This window comes from Pogona vitticeps, chromosome 5 (genome assembly GCF_051106095.1).
Source record: "Pogona vitticeps strain Pit_001003342236 chromosome 5, PviZW2.1, whole genome shotgun sequence".
Taxonomy (NCBI): domain Eukaryota; kingdom Metazoa; phylum Chordata; class Lepidosauria; order Squamata; family Agamidae; genus Pogona; species Pogona vitticeps.
The window spans coordinates 12,967,431-12,993,207 of record NC_135787.1 but is presented as its reverse complement, the minus strand read 5'-3'; the positions used below and the strand labels follow the sequence as shown (position 1 = coordinate 12,993,207).

General features: G+C 38.4%; 1 protein-coding gene across 6 annotated transcripts in view; it reads left to right on the top strand.

Moving 5' to 3' along the window:
• Positions 1–25,777, top strand: part of WDFY3 (WD repeat and FYVE domain containing 3) — a 169,762-nt gene that overhangs the window by 95,424 nt on the left and 48,561 nt on the right. For 4 of the 6 annotated variants that reach the window (XM_020801740.3, XM_020801741.3, XM_020801739.3 and 1 more), the window contains 14 exons: positions 613–794; positions 5,549–5,780; positions 6,906–7,066; positions 7,976–8,087; positions 8,999–9,189; positions 10,573–10,725; positions 12,284–12,357; positions 12,984–13,145; positions 13,712–13,806; positions 16,822–16,942; positions 17,906–18,123; positions 19,748–19,983; positions 21,899–22,033; positions 23,237–23,416. In XM_020801740.3, the coding sequence (XP_020657399.3) occupies positions 613–794; positions 5,549–5,780; positions 6,906–7,066; positions 7,976–8,087; positions 8,999–9,189; positions 10,573–10,725; positions 12,284–12,357; positions 12,984–13,145; positions 13,712–13,806; positions 16,822–16,942; positions 17,906–18,123; positions 19,748–19,983; positions 21,899–22,033; positions 23,237–23,416 (2,252 nt within the window). The remainder of the gene's footprint in view (positions 1–612; positions 795–5,548; positions 5,781–6,905; positions 7,067–7,975; positions 8,088–8,998; positions 9,190–10,572; positions 10,726–12,283; positions 12,358–12,983; positions 13,146–13,711; positions 13,807–16,821; positions 16,943–17,905; positions 18,124–19,747; positions 19,984–21,898; positions 22,034–23,236; positions 23,417–25,777) is intronic. The other 2 variants (XM_078394522.1, XM_073002011.2) reach the window with 1 other exon arrangement.

Here is a 25,777-nt window from a genome sequence, read left to right as displayed (position 1 = left end):
TCTTGCCTACCTGTGTGTATTAATGTAACTGATAAACGGTGGTTTGTTGCAGTGAGAAAAAGGTGATGAGTTTGAGCAACTCTGATTTATGGGCTGTCTACAAAGTAAGATTGCAAAATTGCAATCCTAATTATGCAGAGAATCTTAAAGTTGGTTCATGCATGTTGTTATGTGTGCTCTCAGGGCATGTTAGACTTTGTGGTGATGCTGTGCATTAATGACCTCCATTAGCAGCCCTGATCAAGTCTTGCAAACTAAATGCTGTGGCTTCTTTTATTGAGCCAATGCATCTCATGTTAAGTCTTCCCTCCTTTCACTTTTTCTAGCATTCTTGTCTTTTCCAGTAAGTCCCGCCTTCTTACAGTGTGTCCAGAGTATGATGCATACAGTATATGCTGCTAAATTATAACCTTAGTGTACACCCATGAGTCAGTCTAATGTGCACTAATGAGTCAGTTTAAAGTTTCACTAATTGTAACCTTAATATACACAAATTAGAGTTAGCCTGATATACAGCTACAGTATTTTGATGTGTTAAATATAATCATTGGGTGGGGGGCAGACACACCTTTTTTATGCCATTGAAAAAGAACAAAAGTTGTTTCTCTTCAGTTGATGACTTCAGTGAAGAGTCCTCCTGCTACGAGATTCTCCCTTGCTGTGCTCGTTTTCGTTGTGGTGATCACATAGTGGAAGGCCAGTGGCATCATATTGTTCTTGTGATGAGCAAAGGCATGCTAAAAAACAGCACTGCTGCACTTTACATTGATGGACAGCTGATAAACACTGTGAAAGTAAGTAAAGTGCCGCAGCGTTCTTATCCTTTTGGAAATAATGTGTGTGAGGTACTGCAAACTCTCTTACATGCTATGACCTTTGAAGCACAGTGTGACCTGCATGAGTTACTTTGTGTTTTTAGCCAGAATGCAATCCAGGTTCACTGGTAGTTGCCTTAAATTTGTTTTACAATAGGGACTTGGAGATTATGAATACTATTCTTATGACATGGAGACTTGCTATTATGGGTAAGTGGTGTGACTTGACCATATCGGAAATAGTTGACCATGCCTCCTTCTCTTCAGTCAAACCCACAGATGGGGAGAATGTTGCCCTCCAGATGCTCTTGGACTACAACTCCCATCATTCTAGCCAATATAGAGCCTCCTAGAGTGGTCCTGACCCGACCAGATAGGTGGGATATAAATAAAATAAATAATAATAATAATATAGTCAGTGGTACAGGACAGTGCAGAAACTGCTTTTGAAATTGTGTTTTCTTTTCTGGTTCAGGGGTGGTTTGCAATGTGGCAGCAGTGTTCTAGATGCATGCCAAAAAAATCTAATGCTTTTTTTGGTTGCATGGAATCAGCTATGCCACAGTTAGACTGGTTGTAGGCCTTGAGATATTGTTGGACTGCTATTCCAATCACCCATAGTCAGTGGTGACATATAATAGAAATTACAGTCCACAGATTTCTAGAGGGCCATGTGCTTCCCATTCCCGATGCAACCTTTGCAGCACACATAGCCCTTTATTCCCATTCGTACAATCCCAACTACAGTATCAGAAGCAGAACTGGCTTGACATTGAAGGTATGTGTTAAGCAGTTAAGTCACTGTTCAGTTCTTCGTGCTTCAAAGTCTGTACAAGCTATAGAGTCAAAGGAAATTAGCTGTCAAAAAGCCAGGTCTGATATGTAGGATTAAAACCTGAGATTAACATATGAAATGACAGAATTCCTCCTTCGTTGTTATTGCCTAGAATGTTGCACATACTGTACTTGCAATTTAATGCTTAGAATAAAATGAATAGAATAAAGGTCAGTTTACAATTAACTTCCGCTATGACTGGCATGCCTGTTTTGAGTCTCCCCACAGGATCCCTGAATGGAGGTCAAAACAGGTTGACTGCTGCCACTACTAGAACTATTTTTACCTACCCAGGTGTTCTTGAAACACAGAGTTGACCATATTAGCTTCTATCTTCTTAAAGGCCTGTGGATATATTAATTTCTCCTCAGGGAATCTCTTCTAACATTGTATGGCATACAGAATAGCTGGTTAGCAGGAAGAGAAGCTGTCATCCTCAATCATACAAACAATGAGTCATCGAGAACCAAAGACCCAGTTCTGTACCTGGGTTGCGAAGCTGTAAGAAAACCCAGGAAAACATAAGAAAAAGAATGTTCATTTCCCAGCAGTATATAATCCACATTATTTAAATCTGCAGTAGCAAACTTCAGGTTGGTTTTTGTGTATGCAGCATCTCTTCTGTTTTAAATAAAATATTCCCCACTTTATTAAGAGCTGTCAGAGCAGCAACATGACCACTCAGTGCTATTGGCCTGTGCTTGTATTTTCCCCCCGGAAGAAATGTGTGTTTTTGGCCAAGTCATGGGCTACTTAAGCATTCATCATTTTTATACTAAAATTGAGGGGGGGGGGGTTCTTTCTGAAGTGTGCTAAACATTACAGACTTTGGTTTGGTTGGCTGAAGTAACAAGAAAAATTTCTCGTGTCCCTTTCAGCTGCTGATAGTGAAGCATGTTTGCACTTTCTCAGCTGAGACCTTACCATAATATTTCCAAGTACATTGGTTTCTAGTAGTGGCAACAGAGAATTGATGTTTAGCAGCCTTCTTATTCTCAACTACTTATATATCCTAGGTAGTGTATAGATTATATAGGTAAATCAGCACTCTGGTAGTTTTGCTTGATTTCCTTTTCATTTATTTTAGTACACAAACCTTCTTTCTTGTAGCAGAGCCTTTCTAATATACATGACAGCTTATTTTGTGATGCTGTCACTCTTCAATACCACCCAACAAGCAAAAAAGTAAAACAAAAGAATATTTTGCTGAAATGTGTACAGGCAGTGTGTGAGGGTCTTACAGAAGATGAGCCTGTTGCCATTTCAGTGTTGCCGGGAGTTTGATTTATTGAACTGAGCAGTCAGTCGCCTGTGAATTTTTGCTTGTTCCCCTCTTCTCTATTGTTCCTGATTTCATTGTGTCGTAACTTTTTGTGCCACCTTTAAGAACAGTGCAAGCGCTTCTTTAGTTTCTGAATTTGACATATCTGTAATAACTTGTATGTTATTAAATGGGCATGTTTTAGCTATCTTTAAGTCACCCTTAAAAAGATGGAATACACAACAAACCCCTTTCAAGCAGTTAATCATGTGCCACAAATTTATAAGTAGCTTTAAATTTTAGAGAATATTATTTTTGAACTAGCAAAATGACTGCAGTTATCTTAAGCAAGAGAGGAAAAAAGCACGAGAGGATTGTATGCAGTGACCTTCCTCCAAGTAGAAGCCTTCCTCCAAGTAAGAGGCAGGTGGTGTTCCTAGGTGTAATTTTTTCCCCTTAAACAAGAATGGCAGTCATTCACTACATTAAAAGGGGAAAATGCATACCCACACAGACTAACAGATGGAGGGTTAAATCTGCTTTTACTGCTGGAAGGAGAAGCAGATATTGCTTGTCAAAGGTGCTGCTAAAATAAACCACAAATTCTGTTTCACAGCTATATTTTTAACAGATGGCAAAGTTGCTTCAGGATTTATTGCGTATTGTGAGAGAAGTCTTGAAAACCTCCTCCCAAAAAGCCTTTCTCCTATGTTGAATGCTTTATGTCTTCAGAGGCTTCTGTCGTTTCGTTACCAACTGCTCCTTAAACTGTAACTGCTTTATGTACAGTCTTTTGTGGGATACAACGGCAGCATTTCTTTTTCATTCTTGCAAGAAGCTGGCTGGATGTGGGGGGAATGCAGCACCCCTGAATTGAAAGATGACCCACACGAGTCTTTGCTTGTGCAGACAATAAGAAATTGTGTCGATGCCTTTCTTTCAGATTAATACTTCCATTTTTGGTTTTGGAGGTCATCAATTAATGACCTCCAAAAAGTCCTGTCATTAGCATCCCTGCTCAGGTCTTTCAACTCAAGACTGTGGATTATTTTGTTCAGTCAGTTCATCTCAGGGTACATCTTGCTCTTTTCCTACTGCTTTCGCTTTTCCTAGCATTATTGTCTTTTCCACTGAGTCTTGTCTTCTCATCACATGTCCTTTAGCAATGTTAGTGACTAGCGAGAATTTAACCTTCATTTGATCTAGAACCCACTTATTTCTCTTTCTGGCTGCTTGTGATATTGATACAACTGTCCCCAGTGCCACATTTCCATTGAATCAGGTTTTTCCCATCAGCTGTCTGGCTTTCATATCCATACATTGCAGCTGGAAACATCATGATATGGATGGTCCTGGCCTCTGTTTCCAGCAACTCATCCTTACATTTAAATAACTTTACTAGTTCTTTCAAAACTACTTTTCCAAGTCTATCTTCTTCTGATTTCTTGGCTGCAGTCTCCTTCTGAATTGATTATTAAACCGAAGTGTAGAAAATGTTTAAGAAGTTCAGTTTTTTCATTGTCAAGTTACATAATTCTTTTGTAGCCATGGTTTTTCTTAATGTTCAACTGTAATCCTGCTTTTGAAGTTTCTTCTTTAACCTTCATCAGGGAGTTGTTGCAAGTGATTTCTTTTTCCTGCACTAATATGGTGTAATTCTGCTAGTAATATCTTCAATTGTTAATGTTTTGCCCACTGATAATTCACTCCTCCAGCATCTGACTCTAATCCAGATTTTTAAATGGTACTTATTTTGCATATGGTTGAACAAATAGGAAGATAAAGTGGACCCTTGTCTGATACTTTTGTCCAAGAGAGACTGTTCTGTTCTCCATACTTTGTCCTAACAGTAGCTTCTAGTTCAGAAAACAGAAATCTTTGTTGCATTTTCCCCCAATGTAAAATACAGTAACAGTACTTAATAGTGTGGAATTTCTTGCCAAGACACTGATTTATTCATTTACTGCATATTTGAACAAAGGAATTATACACTTATAAATGAATGGCTTCTCACCCGAGATTCAGAAGTGCAATACATTCCTATGTATTCAGAATTTATTTTTCTGCAAGCTTTCTCTTAGATAAGTGTGCACTGGATTGCAGCCTTAAATTATTAAGGGTGATTGCAAAATGAAGCTGAAAATTTTAAATCCCCCCTCTCCCTCTCTTTCTCTTTGTTGCTGTGTTTAAAACCAGTATTTCCTCCTTTCAAACATACCTAAAAATACAAGGAAATTGTATGCTGATATTTTTGTTCGTAACCTACATGTAAATTATATGCTGATTTAATCAGATTGAAAAGCTGTTTGTAATTGATTAAGGTTTTATTTTGGGGCTGCAGCACTAATAACAAATCACAGTCATTAAAAGTAATTTTATGTAGCATTAAGAAAAATTAGCATATTGTATCTATTTTGACTGGTGCATTTTGACTGGTATATATGCCAGTTTAAGTAGAGAATTGTACTCTGCATGAAATGTTGAAATACTTTGTCATCAGCTAATCCAGTTGAAACAGGGGCAGGATGTGCAACTACTACTTCTGGACAATTGGTGTGATAGTATTCTTGTGTTAATGCGATAAAGGATACAATATAAATGATAATATTTCTCACAGAAGTGGTCTCTATTTTACAGCTTCACTATATTCACAGCAGCCCTGGAGGTTCAAGTTGTGCTAATCCACCAGTAGTTAGCACCGTTTACGCCTATATCGGCACACCACCTGCCCAGCGCCAGCTCTCTACTCTTGTTTGGAGATTGGGACCTACTTATTTCTTAGAAGAAGTCTTGCCTCAATCAAGCATTAGCACCATCTATGAACTGGGACCAAATTATGTTGGAAGCTTTCAAGCTGTGTATATGCCATGTAAGCAAAATTTTGTTCTGTTTTTCCCCCCTCCCCAGTTTCGTGATGTGGTAAACTTTAAAAAGCGATATGTATATCCAACGTTATTTTGAAAAGTTCTTAATGGTGGATCTATTAGTGTGTGAAATTATGAACATAATTTTCATTAAATATGAGCAGGCTTGGTTCTGTATAGATTAAAAAATAACAGACAAAAATAGAAATTTTGTGTGTGTGTGTGTAATATACATAAAAATTAATAATTAATTATTAACTTATAATAATTTATATTTAAATTAAATTTATATTTATTATAATAAATATAATAAAGGGGTAGTTTGTAATAAATTTATATTTATTATAATTTTATAATAAATATAAAATAAGTAATAAATTACACACACTTTTTCTTCTCTGTGTACTGGCTGGAAAAGTTAACTTTTTGAAAGTAATCATTAGATCAGATTTCTGTTTTGAGGCAAAAAATATAAGAATTAAGAATTACTATGTCATCTTGAAGGCTTGATCATTGCCAACAGTGGCATTATTTCAGTGCCAAGCTAAAATATGGTTCTTCATGAGTTTAAGGATATGACTTGAATTGATTAATGAGTTCATTTATTAGTATCTGATTTTAAGTGGTCTAAATTGCTCTGAAATGCTTCTTGTTGCAACTGCCTTCAGATGTTTTGATTAAAAGTCTGGGGTATATATTTTCAAGCACACCATATCTCCACATGCACATGCACATAAATGCCCAGAATCCAAATGAATATTTGTGTTAGCCTAAATGCAGTAGTGTAACTTGTAATAGTGAAGAGCTGCTTATTAAAAAGTCTTTTGACTGAATTTTTAGTCGTGAGCTGAGTCATGTAACTGGTGCACAACTAGGCATTCATTCACAGACTCTTCAATTAGTGGTTATTTGCCAGTTTAATTATTCAGTTGGATTCTGGCCAATATATGTCATCTATTGTTTTTGCTCTTCCTATGTGTGTACATAAAAGAGAAATGCTGAAAGATGAAGGTTTCAGACGAGCCACCTAAAGGCTAGATTTGAGTTGAAAACTGCTCAGATCACAACTTTCCTTCTCACCCCCTACCCTACAGCAGCTCACAAGAAAATGTATTTCTCTTTCTCTGAAGGTAAAGATTCAAAGCCAGAAGGAGCAGCTCCTTCTCCAGTATCCTTGGTACCAGAGGAGAAAGTTTCTTTGGGGCTTTATGCACTCTCTGTTTCCTCACTGACAGTGGCAAAGATTAGAAAAGTTTATAACAAATTGGATAGTAAGGCTATAGCCAAGCAGGTAAGTTTGAAAACATCCAAGATGTGGAATGGCTGGTTTTTATTAATTGAAGAACTGGTGTGATATATAGCTGTGGGCAGAACTGAACACGACACATCAGCAGACACTGCTTTTCATTATGAGTGAATGCTCAGGAATGTGTGGGCAAGCACAGTTATGCTGGTCTATTTGTGTATACATGGAACCCACACATGTATTCTGGTACTGCTAGTTTGGTACCGACGTGCTTCGGGTTCTGATGTATTTAGTTGTTTAGTAACTTGGCTGTAAATAAACTACAGATTGTCCATTAGTAGTTAATGCCTAAACATGTTCTCATAACCTCTTGCATATTGCAGAATGATGACTGATCTGAGCATACTAGAATTTGGGAGTTGCTCTAGACTTGGATTAGTTCTTGTTTCTACAAATGCTATTGTTTCTTTTTGAAGATATAATTATAGGTTAGACAAAGCTTATTCTGAGCAGCCATGAAATGCATTTAAAGAGGTACCTTAACTCTGTAAATGGAGACAAATTGAACCATGTTCGCTAATCATTTATTGAAAGGTTCCAGAGAAAATGTTGTTTGTCTTTTCATAGTTCTGTTAGCTCAGAACTTTGACTACATTAATTCTTGAAGTTCTCTTCTTGGGTCACACTATTGGTCTATTAAGTCCAGAATTGTCAAATATGACCAATAGTAATGTGACTCTCAGCCTTAGCCTTGGTATTTGCTGATAATCTCCCATCCAAATATTAACCAGATGATCCTATTTAGCTTCCAGAAATCATTCAATATAGGAAATTCAGGGTAATATTATGAATGTATTCAAAATTTGATCTGGCTGGTTTACTCTCCGTTAGTGCTGAGTAATGTTCTGCCATTTCATTAAATTGAGTAACACATGTTTTCTCAATTTTGATTAGTTGGTTGTTTCATCTCATGAGAATGCCACTCCAGTGAAACTGCTCCACAATTCAGCAGGACATTTGAACGGACCTGCACGTACAATTGGTGCAGCTCTGATAGGATACTTAGGTAAGATGAGGTGCATCTTTTCCACATGTTTCATTTAATGGTTTAGTACAATTTTAAATACATTTCAACTGTGATCCAGAGGCTGGTTTGCAGGCTTCCAAGTTCTCAGATCCGTATACATTTCTTTTTTTATTTGAGTAGGTGAACTCTTGTCTGTATATGTTCTCAGATACCATGAACACTTGGGGCATTGAATCATCATACCTTTTAGCTTGCCCCTATGATGTTGGCTTCTTCTACAGAATAAAAGTAGAGATGGGAATATTTGTATTCGTAAACTAATATGAATATTCCGTTCCAGCTGGACCTAATGAGGGTCCCGCCTCCAGGACCCGCCTGTCCACTCATGTGTCCCAGGACCACAAAGGTCCTGCTCTTCCCACAAATGGCACCAGGAGCTCTACTCTCTTCCTACTCAGCTGGCCGCTCCAGGCAGGGGTGGGAGGATGAGTCTCCCCACATGGCTGCTGAGTCGAATGATCACCTCTTCCTGCTTTTTGTTAAAGCAGAGATGGGGAATATGTTGATCCCACAGACATTGCTTTGCTATATCTCCCAAATCCCTCACCACTTACTGTGCTGCCTTGGACTGACAGGAATTACAGTTCAACAGTATCTGTAGGGCCATGGGTTTCTCACTTCTGAACTGATTTTTTTTTCATTTCTTGTTTGCCAGTGGTACTGAAAAGAGAAATATTGTGATTCTTCCTTTAAGGTATAATAGAAATATAGTATTTTTCCATAAGTATTGAACATATTTACTAATTGCTCATTAAGGGTTTTTCTTTGGAGAAGCAGAGATGAAAACTGAGAGAAACTGAGATGTTAGTAGTCTTTCTTTTTCAAAATGATTTTTGTAATGTAATTTTATGTATTAAATTTCTTTTATGGATTTCATCCCTTATGCTCAGGAGTAAGAACATTTGTCCCTAAGCCAGTTGCCACTACTCTACAGTATATTGGTGGAGCAGCCGCCATTCTTGGCCTGGTAGCCATGGCATCAGATGTAGAAGGACTTTATGCTGCTGTGAAGGCCCTCGTGTGTGTGGTGAAAAGCAATCCTCTGGCTAGCAAAGAAATGGAAAGGATCAAAGGTTACCAGGTGCGTGTGAAGTGAAACAGAGCAGCTCCTACGGATTGAATTTGTAAATTACTTTGTTCTGCAGGCATTGATACTTAAAAATATCCATAATGCATTATTTAAAATCAGTTGCGCGGTGTAGATGTGTGTGTACTGTAAGATTTTCGGATAGTGACAGCTTTGTGGTTAAAGTGAAGCTCGGTGAGGGTCAAATCTGTGACATCTGCTAGCTCAGCAGAGACTCTTATCAGCTGTCAAATCAAAGGAAAAAACACACAGGAGCCTGAAGAGAAATAAATGAAAAGGAACTTCTATTGTTGTTGGCGTAATCAAGGGCGCAGCACCATCTGTCCCTGCTGAAGGACATTTGTAGCCAACACAGGGGTGGAGTTAATTTGCCTGTTATTTAAAAACATACTAATTGTATTGGCCAAATAAAAGAGTCTCTTCCTACTGGATGGGAATGACTTTCCGTCTTGGGAGAGGAGTCGCTAATTTGAAACAAAACCAAGATCAGTTGTGCTATAGTGATGCTATTGTCTGTAACATATAATGTAGAAAGAGGATTTTTTGCGCAGTTGGCCCATTTTTATGTGTCGCAAATGGACTAAAAAAATAAGAGATTGCCATTATGAATTGTAATCAGCAGTAGAGCAGAGACTTGGATCGTGCTGTGAGTCCACTTCATTGCTCGCCCTGGCATTCAATAAGTACCAAAAATTATTGCTGGCTGAAAACTTTTAAAATAGGATTTGGCAAGGTCTGTAAGGCAAATCTTTCATTTACATATGTAGAAGTGCATTAAAACTCTCAGGGCACGAGTACAGGCTTTGCAAACTATTATTTCTTCCATCCTGTAACAATTTTTTTTTTTTTTTTTAAAAAGCCAAGTAAACATTTTAAAACCTTAATGTAATGGATTTAGAAATTCTGGTAAATGTGTATTTCAAAATGCAGCTGCCTGCTCCTTCTTCAGCTCCCTATTACATCCTCGTGAATGACCAAACATTAAGACTCTCACGGCTGAATTTCTTTTTCAACCACTGAGGTGTTTTTTTTTCCTTTTGAGAAGTATGGCTTCTGTGCAGAACTAATCACTAGCAAAAATCAGAGAACATTCTTTTTTACCTTCAGACTGCCTGCTACTTGGAGTTACTGTCAATTTCATCTCATTCTCCTTTTTCATTGTAATGCTTGTATTAAATTTATCACAAAAGAATATATATACTTGGTCTTTGAACTCAAGGAAGCCTGGCTATATGAATAGTTCTGCCATGCTATATGATAATGTTTTATTATGCTTGGATGAAGTTGATATTTCCTTTGTCTGGAAAATACTTTGAGGATTGTGAAAGATGAAAACCTTGTCACTAAGTAATCATGTGTTGCCACGTATTATTTCAGTTATTGGCAATGTTGTTAAAGAAGAAGCGTTCCCTTCTGAATAGTCACATTCTGCATTTGACCTTTTCCTTGGTGGGGACTGTTGACAGTGGGCATGAAACATCCATTATCCCAAATTCAACTGCTTTCCAGGATCTGCTTTGCGACTTCGAGGTATGTAGGGCATCGCTAAATGTTCGAAGTTATTTGGATTGATAGCAAACTGTGGACAGCTGGGTTTCTTGAGAGACAAAGTACACTACACAAAAAGATTGCCTTGAGGCATCTAATATTTCATGTGCAGTGCAGAGTATTTTGTGCACCTGTCTTACAGAGAGACACTAATGTACCAGCCATAGTGATTGATTATAATGTGAGCTGCTAAAAAAAACATTGCATTATTTTTTGTGTGTGTGAAGGAGGTTGTTTAGGGGTTGGTTGGTTGTGAGCTTAGCTCAAGAATCTGACAGAAAAATCTTCTTTGAAATAACACAAGATGAACCACAGAATAAAAGCTTTCCTACAGCAAAACACATTGTTGCTATTCTTTTATGGAAGTACAATGTGAAAAGCTTTATCCTGCGCTTAAAAACTGACATTTTTTAAATGGAAGATTGAGTGTCAGATTTGACTTCTATTAAGGCCAAGATGAGGCAAAAGCCCAAAAAGAGAACAAGGCATATGTTCACCTGCAAAGAACAGGAACAACTTGTTTGTGATGACCAGTATGTTGTAGAAGACAGAATTCTCTGCTACAACTCAGGAGGCTTGGCTTCAAATCCTTGCTTGACCATGGAAATGTGTGGGAGGTGGCAGTGGTAAACAACTGATTTACTCATTTCAGAAAGCCACCCTGGTCTGGAAATTTCATAGGGTCAAGGAGTGTCACCTAACCTGCTCAAGCCTGCTTCTGTGCAGAACTACTACCAGTGACTTCTGGCCTTAGTGGAGAGGATATGTTACTTCACCATTTTGGGATGTGGGATCTCCCCTGCTTTGGTCCTGAGCTACCTGTGAAGACAACTCTACCCACATAGCTGGTCTCCCTGCAACTCTCCTTTAGCCAGCACTAGATCAGATAATCTTTGCTTGATTTCTTTTAAATTTTCTATCTAAGGCCCCATTGCAATCTGCATAAAGGTTTTGGAGTGCATGCCGTATTAGATGTAGGGCTTGCTTTGGCAGGAGAGATTCATCCTGTGAATTGAATTTGTATCGGCTTTACATAGGATTTACTTTTTTGTCTATTCTTTTGTTGCTTCTGTCTTAATAACACTACAGATTTATCTCATAATTAAGCAAAATTTGAGTAATATTGACAACTTGCAGATAACAGCGTTGGCTGAGGCTGTAGCATTAATCTTCACGTGGACAGTCACAGTAATTTTTTTTATATAACTGGATAATGAAAAGTAAATCTTGTTGACTTCTAGCTGGTATTGAGCTGGAAGATCGTTCTTTAATGTTAGTTCTCTGGGGTTTTCATTGCTTGATTAGTGATCTGACAACTGTGATCTGGTAATGACTCAAATATTATGATAATGTCACTTAGCTACCAGTACACTGTTAATTAGTAATAATTTGCTTCTGTAACTTAAACCATTTCACTTATACAAGTGTAAATTGCCAGTTGGATTCTAGCTAATGCCCCTGATACTTCTAGTCTGCAGCAATTTGGCTAAAGCAAATGGTTTATGACAAATATACTTCAGTTGTATATTTCACATTACAGGTTTGGCTGCACGCGCCCTATGAACTTCATCTTTCATTGTTTGAACATTTCATTGAACTTCTTACTGAATCCAGGTAATACATGATAAAGTTGATATTGTAAACAAAAGGTTAGAAGGCCGTATTATAATCTGTATTGCCTTGCATCTTTGTAAGCGGTCTTTCAGTATTGTCCACAGAAAAGGCCCAGTAGGGAGGGAATTAATTCAAACAAATATGATTTCACTTTTGATACTGTATTCTTGTTACATGGTATGATCTTAAACAACGAGATTTCTTATATCTGTCTGTGTACTGTACTATGCAGTGAATTTTGAGGTTGATATGCTCTTTAAAACTGATTCAGGGGCTGAAATCTTTTTGCTCAGCATACTAAGTCACACTAGACTAGGTCCATAGCATCAATTGGAATTTGTTAAGTCCACTTCGGTGTAATTTGCACAGATTCAAATGGGCTACTCTAATGATGATTTACTAAAGCAAGTCAGGACTAAATTAAGATCTTTTGAATTAATGGAACTTACGGAGAAGATGATTCACTAAATCCCCACTGGTTCAGTGGACCTATTCTAATGTGACTTACTACATTAAACAAAAGAATTGCAGCCCAAATATTTGTCAACAAAAGCTGTAGTACTAAGGATAGCTAAAATCAGTGAGAATTTCTTAGGCTTTTTTTTATTATGTCTTTTTTTTTCCAGTGAAGCAGCAAAGAATGCAAAATTGATGAGAGAGTTCCAGTTAATCCCCAAGCTCTTGCTGACTCTTAGAGATATGTCTTTGTCTCAACCAACAATTGCTGCTATTAGCAATGTATTGAGCTATTTGCTTCAGGGATTTCCAAGCAGCAATGACCTACTCAGGTACCATGGAGATCTACTCCGAGCTTTTCTTCCTGCATAAATGAGAGAGAGTACTTGCATGTCTCTGTGTAAGGGCAAATTTTCTTTCCTGGTGTTTTATTATTTCCCTTGCATTGTGATATAGTTTTTGTATGAAAGAAGTTTGCCATAAAAAGCAATTTTTAGAATCTACTAGCCAGGAAAAGACAAACATTGCCAGTTTAATTTTTATTTCTGGATGCTGTAATTGTCAGTTACAGTGACTATAACTTCTAACTTGCTAGAATTAATTTCAGTTAGGATGTACACTATCAGTTCCTCCCTCTTACTTAAAGTGTCATAATTATTATATTTATATATGTTTTATAGTATCTATAAACATTTTTGTTAGCCAGCATAGCCAGTTTTACATATGTATGCCCATTTCAAAATATGCAAATCTGAAGCTGCTTTGTAAATATCAGAATCTGATTTTTTTTCAATAGTATTTTAGTAGTATTTTTAACTCTGCAGCTAATGCTAATTAACGACAAATTAAACTCCATCTGTCACACAAGTGCATGGTATTTCCCCCTCTATCCATCAAGGTTTGGACAGTTCGTCTCTTCTACTTTGCCTACATTTGCAGTCTGTGAGAAATTTGTAGTCATGGAGATGAACAATGAAGAAAAGCTTGATACGGGTAAGTAGTTCCAGGTTATCGGGGAAACGGTGGAAGAACTCAGCTGAGACATGTTCTCTCATTCGCATGGAAAATATCCTTTGCTGTAGTCTTGTGATGCCTAAGTTTGAATTTATTATTTAAAAAATAAATGTGCATTTACAACTTGAATTGTGATTGATAAAAAGTGCACAAATAGTCCTTTCACTTCCATTCAACCTGACAGACAGTCCTCCCACCTTTCCTCTCCTACTTGATTTGAACAGCCTGGCTTTTGTGTCCCACTGAATGAAAGTCAAAGCCGGCATGATTTTAGATGGGCTGCACCTTTTGTAAGGAGATCTTAAGGACACAGCCCTGTGGAGGTAGTTCTGTTACATATGTTAGCAGCCTTGGATATTTTGGGGTCTAGCACTGCTCCTCGATGACCCCGTTGACAGCTGTGAATAGCAGTGCTTTAGCTTAACTTTTTTCACTGATATGAAGAATACTTACTAAATTCCCAGAACAAAAATGGAAAGGGTAGGTGTGGTCCCAAAGATTACACAAATTTAAGAGTAGGTGATATCTTTTATTCAACCACTAAAAAAATAAAACAAATAGCAAGCTTTTATGGATGAAATTCACTTTCTCAGGCTCTAAGCATATCCCCTTCATGAATGGTGCAGAAATCATGTTTATTTAGGCTATCTTCATACCATAGGATACACCACTGTGCCCAAGCTCCACATATTTCTTTGCCTCCAGGTGTGAGGCAGGGGTGAAAGAAGGAGTGTGTATTTATGATGTCAAGATTTCTGCAGTTCGCACACAGTGGCTGGAATCGTGTTTCCGCAGTTCTGCAGAGTAAGGCTGATGATGTCATCAGGAGTAAGGACTTTAAACTTTAATTAAAAACCTTCTACCCCAATTCCCAGATTATGAGGCTCCCTTTTGACCTGGGGAAGCCTTTGGGAACCTTGGACAGTTAAATGTTTCTGTGTGTGCGAGAGAGCCATTCATGTCTGAAAATCATGGTCAGCTATGGAAATTTTCGGATACGAAAGGCTCCCATCCATCTCAAGGCTCGCAAAGGCATCTGAAGTTCAAATACAGTACATGCCTAGGGAGCCTCATCACCTGAGAGAGGAGTATAGGATTTTTTTAATTAACAAAGTCTATAGCTGATGATGTCATCAGCCATGAGGAGCTGTGTGAACAGGATTCCAGCCAGTGTCTCTGCAACCTCCTGCATAAATTATTGTCTTTTCCCATCAACAAGCAAAGCACATGCACAGAAGGACGGGCTCACTGTTTTAAAAAAAGATATGAACAGCCCAACCAATGCTTTTGAATCTTGGAAGTCCACACAACAAAGCAGCAGGAATTGTAGTTTTGAGTAATTTGTGCAGTTTGCTCCTTGTATGAGTTCATACAATATTTCGCCATTTTGCAAGAAAACTTATGCAATTGCTCAATCTTGCGCTTGAAGATGAGAGGAGATTTACAATGCCTAGTTTTGTGTCTCTTCCTGGAACAGATTAATTCAGCCACAGTGATCCTTGCCTTAAGCATTTGTTTAGATTATTGCAACTTGCTTTGCTTGGCAGTTACAGCTCGTGAAAAATGCTGCAGACAGATTGCTTTCTGCTGTACACTTTAATGAATTGCACTATGTTTTAATTTGTCCAGAGTCCAGTACAAATACATGTTTTTACCTACACAGCTGTATGTGGTGTGAAGCCATTTCTACCCATAAGAACGTGACTATAATTTAAGATCTTCTTTGGGGATCTGTCAAAGAGAGATTAGTTTGGTGAGAACCTGAAGCACAGCATTTGCTGCAGCACACTCCAGTTTTGGAACTGCCTCCCTAATGAGGTTACTTGGTTGTACCCCTGCTTATTTTCTAGCAGCAATAAAAATGTTTCTGGCTCTATTAGAATTTTAATATTTTTCAATGTTGGGAATCTGGGATGTTGCAACAGTAAATTCAAAGGTAGCTCACGCTCTAAGGGCCCAGGTAGAGCAGAAAGACAATTTATAAATACTGTAAGTAACATCAACAAAAGTGTCCAGGTAATTGTGGTCAAAGAGGACACATCCAATTGAACTCCACTGAGTCCTTTTACATGTAACTTTCTCAAAATTTCTTTAGCTGTTTTGTATACTAGAATAGTAAGAAAAAGTTGACTCCATTCATTTTTCCTTTTTGAATTTTTTTTTAAAGTAAGGAAACCATTTTGAATTTATTTTCTAAAATGATACAGTGGTCCCAAGAAATTCCTGTTCACAGCCCCTGACTTTGGCTTGTATCATAAAAATGTAGGCCTATGCAAAACAAGTTTCATTTATTAAAAAAGAAGTGTGAGGAAGAATCTGATTGCATGTTGCTGTAATTTTTAATCTCCTCCAAGTTGCTTTTTTTCATTAACTATGTATTCCCTATGTCTGGATGTTGAAATCCTGTCAGGGCAATTGACCACATACAGTTGAAAGTCTCTTTTGATTTTGCTTTGCTTTTCATGTAAAGAGGATAAATTTAATTGGAAATTCAGGTCATTTGAATGGAAATGAAGTGGAAGCAATATTTACCTTGGCACCTTTGAAATATGTAGCCTACCAAGAAAAGTAATGAGGTTGCAGGTGGCCTGCAGGGAACAGGGCTCTCTGATTGTTTTGAACTACAAATTGCAATAAAGTCAGGTGTAAATAGTTTTCTACATATACTTTAAATGCAGCAAGGCTTATTTTTCTATTAAGCTTTAAATATAATAATAAATAAGTGGGAAGATGTACTCCTCTGGGAAAAGGAAAAGAGCAAAAAGGTTTTTAGAAATCAAACGGGCTCATGTTCTCTCATCTTTTAGCATTCTGCCTCTCTGTACAACCCTTGGGTTGCGTAGTATATCCCCTCACACCCGTTACTGCCCCTGCTAGGTGAGGTTTCCCACCCCAATGTATGCACTATATAAAGAATAACTGCAGCTGTGATTATTTTAGAAAGTATAGTATTTGTGTGCTTCTAAATGAATTAGCTATGTATTTTGTGTTTAGGGACAGAGGAGGACTTTGGAGGTCTCGTTTCTGCAAATCTGATTCTTCTGAGGAATAGGCTGCTGGACATCCTGCTTAAGCTTATGTATACATCGAAAGAAAAAACAAGTGTTAACTTGCCGTGAGTATAAGAATCCTAGGTTTTGGTAGAAGATAAGCTTATGGCATGAACCTAGATTACTGAAACTGAGTGCATTTTAGCTGTTCTGTACAATAATTCTCACCGTCCCTAATCCTTGGCTTTACTGATTGTGGCCAAGTAGGAGTTATCATTCAACATGTCTGGAACACACCCAATTGAGGAAGGCTGCATGAATGCATGAAAAGACAATGTCTGCCTGTAAGTCTCATAATTGTCTTTAGCTTTCTCTAATAAACTCATGTACATTACATGACACAATTTTTTCTCAGCATGGGGGTGTTGCAGGCACAATCATGGTGATGGTTATATTTAGTACCAGTGGAATTACAATGAACTCCCAGGCCAATATGGCAGGAGTGAGAAGATGTTTGATCTTAGCAAACAAGAATGCTCAAGGAGGGTGTGTGCATTAAAACAGAAAAGTAGGCTTCACAAAAAATTGGCAAATACTGTACATTTCTGGGAGGATCTACCCCTTTACAGCTGTTCAGGACTGATATGATGGGGAGGGCAGAGATTGTGTACATTATACAGAAAAATGAATGGACACCTATCCATCATGGGCTTTTACATTTATGCATCCTAAATATGTGAATAGAGTATGTGACACATATTTCCGATTATGGCAGAAATCCTATATATATATACTTGGGAGTAAGCCCAGTTGAATTCACTGGCTTTCATCTAGGTAGAGGTATATTGGATTGCTCTATAAATCTGCCATCTTTTTCTTTGGAAGATTCTTCAGTTACTCTGAATGGGATCTGGCAGAGGATCCATCAGATGTCCAACCTTGCATAGTGTCATTCATTGAGCCAACATACATATCAAAACTAGAAAGCCATTATCTTACAAAACATGTAAAAAATGTTACACTTTAAGATCCATTTTGTTTGTCTTGAACACTAGTGCTTCTATAGCTTTTCCCCTATCGTTATACAGGGCTTGTGAAGAACTTGTCCGGACCCTGGGTTTTGACTGGATTATGCTGTTTATGGAGGAACATCTGCACCCTACGACGGTGACAGCAGCCATGAGAATTCTGGTGGTCTTGCTAAGCAATCTAACTATTCTCATCAAATTCAAGGAAGGCCTCACTGGTGGGGGCTGGCTAGAGCAGACCGATTCCGTGTTGACTAATAAGATTGGGACAGTGCTTGGTATGAATCTTTAAAAGCACTACCCTTGTGTTTGTACCTTTAAAAAAATACATTGTTTGAATGTTGTGTGGCTCATATGAAAATGATCTATATCAGCAGTGTCTTTAGTTCAGTATTACTATTTTTATCTTTGAAAACGGATTTGCCAATAAATGTCTGTACAATGTAGGAACAATAAACTATAGAAGATAAGAATGTATAAAACACAAACATAGTAAAACACATTCTAATAAGCAAAAAAAATCAACTGCAACTAGTACAAATACAGATGAATAATGTAATGTTTATAAAATATACACAAAATATGCATACATTTGCATAATAAAAGCCCTATTTAGTCATGGTTTTAACTATGTGGAGCCACACAAATATGGGGGGGGGGATATAAACCTCACCCCTCTGCCATCTCTTTAATCACAGAATCAAGACTGTGTGAATGGTGGTGGAGAAGCTGCTGTACCCTTGTAACTTCTTTGAGCGAGAACTCTCACTCCAAAACATTAGATCCCAAGTATATAGCAGAATGTTGTATGTGTATATATAGGGGCATCCTTCAGTCTCAAGAGACTATGGTAACATGCTCTGAATTGAGGAGTGTCCTCTCCAGAGCATGAAGCCTGGGTAAAGTAATATGGAGGATAAGCTGTTACCCAAGCAGCAGATCCCCCCTCTCCACGTTGCTGAAATGGTCCAATGGAAAGGCAAGAGCCAATACAACTGGTTCCAGCAACGTCGCAGGAGTTGGCAGAACGACACATGCTGCCTTCGGGACTCCAGCTCCGGATTTTGCCTCGAGGTTTACTCCTAAAGCCTTTTCCATGAGTGGATATAGCCACAAGGCAGTGGAGGTTTGAAATCGGAGTTTCCCTTCTCCTAGATGGGCTGCCTTCCATGGCTGACGAGCCCCACCTACCCGGCCTGCTCTTTAATAGTGCGAAAGTATGATCAGACCCTTTAAACTTTCCTGCCTCCTAGGCTTATGCAAATCTAATTGGCTTTCCTATTTACCATATTAAGGCCAGACATAGAATTTGAGAATTTCGCGTGCCGTTAGGGTCCTGGGTCCTGGGACACACTCTTTTAAAGCAGAAAGTCCCACCCCCTAGGCCCCACCCCCAGGCCATGTGGTGAGGAGGAAGCCCAGAAAAAAAACCCTCAGCAAACATACCTGGCCTTCACCCTCAGCCCAGCTTCCTAGGAAAAAGGGTCCAGTCATTTTTTATGATGATAGAAAGGGAAGAGTATAGGATTCAACCTTGGGTGAAATCAGTTGGAGTATAGAGTGCCAGGACTTTGTGGAATGTAGAAAACAGTATGTTTTAAAAGAAATAAAGAATTCCTTTCCTTAGTGATCTTTGTTGCATCAAAACACAATAGGTAGCAGCCCAGTAAAATACCATAGCAGAAAAAGGTTCAATAGTTTCTGCATTTTCCAATATAATTAATGTTTTATTGTTTGTTTTAATAACTGGTGGCTTTAATATGAGACCTTACCCCATGAATTTTCATAGGTACTAAAACAAAACATTATTTAAGAAGCTTGCTTTCTGGTGACAGTATATATGATGACAGTATAAATAGAACTCAACTGAGGGTTTTGCTTTGGCTTTTTATATCTCTTTAGGATTTAATGTTGGCAGAAGCGCTGGTGGCAGATCAACTGTCAGGGAAATTAACCGGGATGCTTGTCATTTCCTGGGCTTTCCGGTTCTTCAGTCTTTTCTTCCTAAGCACACAAATGTGCCTGCACTCTATTTTCTTCTCATGGCGCTTTTCCTGCAGCAGCCAGTCACTGAACTGCCTGAAAACCTGCAGGTCAGTGCACCTGTCATCACCAGCCGATGTAATCAGGGTGGCCAGGTAGGAATATCTAGTAAGATGTCAACTTCATTAAGTGTGATACTGGATGGAGGTGGGTGGGGAGGGTAACGGGGGAAGCTAGCTTCATGGCAAAAATACTTCATTTCTACATTTCTGAAGGATAACAACAGTGTTTGTGGGTCCAAAAGAAAATGGCAGCAGTTGCCCGCCATACAGAATAATTGTCATGTTTTTCAAAAATACAGTGCTTCTGATCATACGGTGACAGCACATAACATAATGTTCATTACCACTGATGCTATTTTTGAAACTGAAGTATCAATACATTCCAAGTCACATGGAATGCCTACATTGTTCATGTGAACATACAAAGAAGGTGTTCATTCTTCTTTGTGGTATCTGTGAATGCACACATCTGAGTTTGTTGTGTAGGCATCCTTCAGTCTCGAGAGACTATGGTAACGTGCTTTGTATGGAGGACGTTGAACAGCGTCTAGTGTGGCTGAGAAGGCCAATTCGAGAGTGACAATCCCTTCCACACTGAAGACAAATACAATCGGTCCCCTGTCCAGCTCCCAGATTTTGCTTCGACACTGTATGCAAAGCTGGACTGTCTTCTCCAGAGCACGAAGCCTGGGTAAAATAATGTGGAGGATAGGCTGTTATCCAAGCAACAAATCCCCTCTCTTCACGTCGCTGAAATGGTCCAATGGAAAAGCAAGAGCCAATACAACTGGTTCCAGCGATGTCGCAGGAGTTTGTTCTACAGCCTCGTGAAAATCCTCAGAATCTTCCAGAGACTGTAAATAAAGTGTTAAGACACCCTGTTCGCCATGAATGCTGAGATGGCTAAACTGATACGACCCTGAAACGAAGCATCCACCAGATCGACCTACTTTGCCATCTTCCTTGAGGTTCAGGTGCCATTCGCTTGCATAGGAAGAGACATTTACAAAGCAGCAACCTGGTCACAGTTCTTGATGTTCATCAGACAATGCAGATGGGATGACTGGGCTAGGCTGGGCACTGTTTGGTAGAGTGGTGATCTCCTCTGCATTGGTGCGACATCCCACCAGAGAGTAAATGAGCTTCTTCTGTCACCCACATGTGTGATTTCATGGAGACTATGAAGGACAGATTGCTTACTTGTAACTGTAGTTCAAGTGGCCATCTGTGAGTTCAACCCATCCATCCATCATCTCCTCAGTCTGTTACATAACTCCTATTCCTTCGGTGTCAACTGCAGACTGAGGGAACTGAGGACAGTCCTCAAGGTGCATGCATGGTGAATGTGGTGTGTCTCTTAGATTCTGAGGATGTTTGCGCAGAACAAACTCAAATGTGTGAATTCATAGATGACCACTCGAAGAATTACAGTTACATATAAGCAACCTGTCCATCTGTTGGATGGCATATGAGCACTAAACAGGAACATTATGAATATTTCAGCACTGAATGGAAACCTTCCCCTCTACTGAAGAACAAAGCACAATTACACCAAGCATTTGCTCTTGCTCATGTTGCTTTTCTGTGTAACCTTCAGTGAAACCCTGATATATTATACTTTCTCAATCTTGTGTTTTGAATATAATGTTTGGTTTTTCAACCAATGATCCTATTTAGTGGGGGGGGGCACCTGTGGTTGCACAGTGTGTAGTATATGCTTTTGGACTTAATAAATAATAATTAGTATGAGCTGAGTGTTGCTGCCTTGCAAGGATCTGACAGACTCAGAGAGTGAACCTAGGTTTCAGGTGATCATTGTAGATTACATAATGCTGCCAAAATGCTGAGGAGCTGAATGTCAAGCTTTATTTATATACGGAATGCTTATGAAGTGAACCTACAGATAGCAAAGGGTTGCTTTAAAATGGAGTGGTGTGTCTTTGTTAGTTCTTGCCTCTTATACCTCCCTCACCAATTTCTGATTTCAACTTTTTCCTTTGTTCAATAGTTCGACCTGGATTCAATTTGGACATTTATATTTGGTGTTCCTGCATCCAGTGGCACTGTGGTTGCTTCTATTCACAATGTTTGCACAGAAGCTGCATTTTTATTACTGGGAATGCTTAGGACCATGTTGAATTCAGTAAGTTTGAAATCCTCCTGGGTTCTGAAAAGGAAATAGGGAGATTACCTTTTTATTAAATATTATGCTTTGCTTTTAAAACCTCAGAGAAGGGTGTTTGAGACTCTGAACACCTGTCTCTTCCAGATACTGGAGGCTGCTTAGTTACGTTATGTTAATTCTTATAGTTAGTTTTTGCTTCTAAGATGTCATTAGTTAACTGCTAAAATACAGTTCTGTCCTCAAAGTAGCTTACCTTTAAACTTCTAAAAATAACAGATAGCTTCATCCGATTTTAATATATGCCTTTTTGCCTTCTCTCCACCCTGTGTTCTTCCCTTTATTTCATCATGCTGAGTTTAATATTAACAATTTTGCAATTTTTATTGAACAGCTTTCTCAACACACTGTAACCATATGACACCCTGGTGTATTTCTTAGACTGAATTATTGCCAGCATTAATAAAGGCTTTGCTAGATGTTGAAGTAGTTTTAATGCAGAAACTAAAATAAGCATTGCTTCTATGTGTGCAATGAACATTAACAAATCAAATATCTCTTTTGGGGGAAAAGTCTTCCTTTGTTTCTTATATGAAAAGAGAAATGATTTATTATAGTTACACTACAGTACAGTAGTAGAAAAAACTGTGATGGCAATATTTAAAGAGCTGGGCTATGTAGATGGGAGAACTTAGTCGATCATGAAACCTTCCACTCATCCATTATTGTCCCTCTAAACTTATCCCACAACAATTAAGGCAACCAGTAAAATAGTAAACCTGTTTACTTTCTTTCAAAGTGCATAAACATAGTAATAAAATAGAATTGATTCCTTAATTCATTTTGTTAGTACAGAGATGTGTGTTTTTTAAAAGTAGAAAAAGTAGCACATAATTCAGAAAACAAACAAGGGAAAAAAAACTGTGTCCTTCGGATTACACAAATGCAAGAGTAGATGAAACATTTATTAAGCCACTAAAACACTGAACAGTGAGCTTTTGTCAGTAGAATCCACTTCCTCAGGCTTTGCACCAATATTTTATGAATAGTGCAGAACAGCTATAAATAAGAGTCCCAACAATTCATAGGAGATGTCTGTGCCAGGACTGCTTCTGAGAGGCGAGTTCAAGTGCTGGTTATAAACAGTGTCTTAACGGGAGGGTGGGGGATAGTTTCAAATGCATCATTGTTAGCTTAACCTTTTATCTTTGGATTTCATTGCAGCCTTGGCAGTCAGAGGAAGAAGGTTCTTGGCTTCGGGAATATCCAGTCACTTTGATGCAGTTCTTTCGTTATTTGTATCACAATGTTCCTGATTTGGCTTCCATGTGGATGAGCCCAGAATTTCTTTGTGCATTGGCAGCCACTGTGTTTCCTTTCAACATCCGACCATACTCAGAAATGGTAGGAGACAAAAACAAAAGAAACAAAAGACTAAACACAAAGTGGTGTTCACATCATCTTTTCGATTCTCACTGCAATCATGCCCCTTATATTGGATTCTGTGTAAATTGTTTAGGTAGCACAAATAAGTAGGATGTAGTAGAAGTTCAAATATCTAAGTAGGGATTTACTACTGAGAGCCACTGCTACTGAAAATAATAAGTCTTGGTGTAAGGGAAATTCCAGATAATTCAAAGTCTAGTAACTAGTTTAAATGCTCTGTCAAATGCCCACCTTAATGTGATGAGGTGGCTTGAATGTGTCAGGAAAGCTGAAAGCGATAACCTTGGAAGGCTAGACTTAATTATGAGTCTAAACTATTAAAAGGGTCACCCAAAGTAGATAATCAAATGTGAACTAAGGTGCATCAATTCCTCATCAGAAATGCTTGTTTTTACCAGCAGAAGAGAGCTGATAGCACAGGTGATGGGAGGAGAGAAACTCTTGAAGGGCAGAAGTAGGAGGTGACACTGGCAGAGGATTTTTCATAGGCAGTAACAGTGACATCCAGGCCGATTCTTGTTAGTGTGGTGCAGAAAGTGGCACAGGTAAACCACTTCTGAATATTTGTATTTCAGAAACCCTAGGGTGAGACAATCCAAAATGTAACCTGTGTTGGAGAATGAGACATTGCTCCAAACCTGAAATCAGGCATATTGCAACCACTATTTCCTGTTCCATTGCTTTCTTGGGGACTATAGCTGGCCAGTCTAAGCTAGCTCAGCATCACCTCCTACTCCAGCTACTCCGGCAAGGTTTTTTTCCCCATAGCTATGTCCAGTTCTGCTGTAGTCTTCTGACTACTAAGAGTTCGTTATGAGCCATGGTTTTAAAGTTGCTTTCATAGCACTCCAAAGGACCAGGATAATAAATATCCATTGGACCTAATGTAACTTTCCTCAAAGCTGATGGAGAAAAATAAACACAAGGATCCTGCCATATTTTCTGATATTTATTTTATTTATTTATTTATTTGATTTTTACCCCGCCCCTCTAGACCATGTCCTAAGGGAATAGTGGCAGCCACTTCGGGTGCTGAGCTGCAGGGGGATCCAGTGAGGGGTTGGAGGATAGGGCTGTGTCTGCCACACTCCCTGTTCTCTGTGCCACCACATGCAGAACATGTTTACTCACCCTTATGCTTTTATTGGCAAAAATCCAGTTGCTTAGCACAGTAAACTACAGTAGAGTAGGCCAACTTGAATCAATGGGGATTTAGTGAATCAACTCCTCCATAAGTTCTGTTGATTCAAATAGAGCTACTTTAAGTGGAGCTTAAGTAAGCCACAGTTAGAATAGGCCGGCTTGAATTGATGGAACTTACAAAGAAGTTGACTTACTAAATCCCCATTGATTCAGTGGGCCTATTCTAGTGCAATTTACTGTGCTAAGCAATTGGATTTTGATCATTGTAACAGAAATCATGCTGAGTGGATTGTTGAAAAATTTCAGGTATACAGTTCATGAGCAGCAACTTGGAAGCTCAGCTGTTGTGGTAATGACATTGGTGTGTTTTGGATTTTAGTTAGTTGATTTACTTGTAAAAGTTTCACAAGAAACTGCCTTCTTACTAATGACTCCAAATGGAATAATTTTGTCATCCATGCTATTAATCTCCAGTTCATATTTTTTTAAAATCTTCCTATTAATGATATTTTATATGCAGTGCTGATTGTGAAACTCCCTAGTGTTTTATAACTATATGGTAACACCTGCTAATTTTGGTTGCAATTTCTATTAACAGTGCATCAGTCAAGTCCATTTGGATTTTGTTTAAAATATGATATTTATGTAGGAAAATATGGGTTGAAATTTCTGCTCACAGTTAATTGTTTGAGCAATTTAGTTATCAATCTTCTGAAGCAAACTAAAACAGGATGAAGGCCTCGAGGGAACAGAAATAGAAATAGAAAGAAAGGGTAGGATAGAAATGTGAATTACATCCCCATAGCTCTTTTCAAGCTTTCCACCAAAATCTAACCAATTTAAGGCTAATTGGTTGGTAGGGAAAGTTTATAATCAACTTGATAACACTGCTTTATCAGGTTTCCCAATCACAGACAGAATGCCCTTGCAAATTCCTTTACAGACCTTTATGTAAAACATACAAAAGTCTTGCTGAATTCCATGTAGGGTGGCAATTAAATGAACTGGATTTGTTAGTCAACAGTTATTTAATCCCATTGATTTAGAGGGTCTGTTCTAGTTGGGACTACCAATTAGATTCAGGAAATGGTCCTCCTTTAATTGGGACTAAGGACTGAGTTTAGCTTACAGAAAAATAACAATCAAATAAATACTTAACTCCAAGTGCCAAAGGTA